The sequence below is a fragment of the Protobothrops mucrosquamatus genome, unplaced genomic scaffold (assembly GCF_001527695.2).
Source record: "Protobothrops mucrosquamatus isolate PMUCROS unplaced genomic scaffold, P.Mucros_1.0 scaffold31671, whole genome shotgun sequence".
In the NCBI taxonomy this organism is placed as follows: domain Eukaryota; kingdom Metazoa; phylum Chordata; class Lepidosauria; order Squamata; family Viperidae; genus Protobothrops; species Protobothrops mucrosquamatus.
This window is the reverse complement of record NW_015417411.1, coordinates 1-1,578: the sequence shown is the minus strand read 5'-3', so window position 1 is coordinate 1,578 and position 1,578 is coordinate 1. Positions and strand designations below refer to the sequence as shown.

The 1,578-nt window shown below is 49.7% G+C and overlaps 1 protein-coding gene across 1 annotated transcript; it reads left to right on the top strand.

Moving 5' to 3' along the window:
* Nucleotides 1-55: 55 nt before the first annotated feature.
* LOC107302172 (ectonucleoside triphosphate diphosphohydrolase 8-like) lies at nt 56-716 on the top strand (the record flags this gene model as incomplete). The annotated part of the gene is made up of 2 exons (XM_015831287.1): nt 56-193; nt 534-716. Coding segments are annotated over 2 exons (321 nt in total), but the record flags the coding sequence as incomplete, so codon positions are not given.
* Between the last annotated feature and the right edge of the window lie 862 nt (nt 717-1,578).

Genomic DNA, 1,578 nt, shown 5'->3' with positions numbered 1-1,578 from the left:
TGACAATACGCCAAAGGCATCCTGCCCATTTCCATTAAGATTCCCTTTCTCCCAGCTGAGCACCAGTTACCCTCGCGAAAAGCCCTTCCACCTGAAGAATTACTGCGCCAGCGCCAACTACATCCTGACCCTTTTATTGGACGGTTACGGCTTCCAAAACGACACCTGGCAGAACATCGCCTTCCAAATGCAGGTGAGACGGCCTCAGGGGGCAGGGATCCCGGGGAATTTATTTCCGTTCATTGTGTAACCTGCCAAAATCTCTGCGTTGGTCTTGACCGTTGTGCCCATTTCTCCAATCGGGAAACCCACCTATTCATCTATCAAAATATCTCACCTAGGCAGTTTTACCACCATCAAAATCCCATAAGAAACATTAAAACGTGAAACGGCAACCGTTTATTTCAGTTTAAAATTGACCCAGGTGGTGAGGAAGGGCACAAGGTGCATCCAGGGAAGAGGTGAGGTCTTCCTCTCATTCTCCTCTCACCTATTATCAAGGTTTCTTTCCTCCCCCCTCTCTTTTCCCACAGGCTTCCAATTCAGACATCGGTTGGGCCTTGGGCTACATGCTGAACCTCACCAACCGGATCCCGGCTGAAGCCCCTCAACAGCTCAAGGGTCACGAAGAAGCTTTCTGGATTGCAAGCATCTTCTTCATCGTGGCCACCCTGGCCCTCTGCCTCCTCGTCCTCATTTTGCATTCTCTGCTGTGAGGGACACCCCGAGAGGACTTTTATCCCCACCACCCTCATCCCTTGCTCGGGAGATGGTTCTGGGTCTTCTCCAGCCAAGCCATGAAGCTCCAAGGCCACACACGCTTCCTACCTCATCCGTCTCTGCCCGTTTTGGCACGAGGCAGAGATGGTCTCCTTCCATGGAGGGCACCAACCCAACCCCTGACCCGTCCACTTCTCTTCAGCCTTGGGACGTAGGCTGCTTGTTCAGAGATCCTTTCTTGTTTTTTGTTTCTTATTTATTAAATCTGTCAGCCACCGACCCATGGCGGGTTGCGGTGACATCTTCAAGTTTCCGTAGGGTGAGACCTCCTCAATAGAAAAAAGTTCAACGAGGAGAAAACAGTCCTTAGGATGCCGTTTAAGAAGGGAACCTCTGAATAGCGATGACCACCTTCACTTGCTAAAGAATGTAATTTTCAGGGGAAAAAATTAAGTTTCAGATAGAGAAAAGAATGGGAGGTTTTGCTGGTGTAGCACGAATTAGGAACCACGAACCAGACTGGAGGTTTTGAAGAAGAGATTGGACATCCATTTGTCTGGAATGGTGTAGGATATCCTGCTTGAGCAGGGGGGTTGGACTAGAGGACCTCCAAGATCCCTTCCAACTCTATTATTCTGTGTCTGCTTTAAATCAAGGACCCCACAATCATCATCGTCTCCTCCTCCTCTTCCTCCCCCTTCTAGCACTGATGATGCTACCTATTTGGGTAATGAAACGTCTGCGAGAAAACAAAGAAGCTCAGAGAGCACTAAGGACCCCACAATCATCATCTCCTCCTCCTCCTCCTCCTCCTCCTCCTCCTCCTCCTCCTCCTCCCTTCTAGCACTGATGATGCTA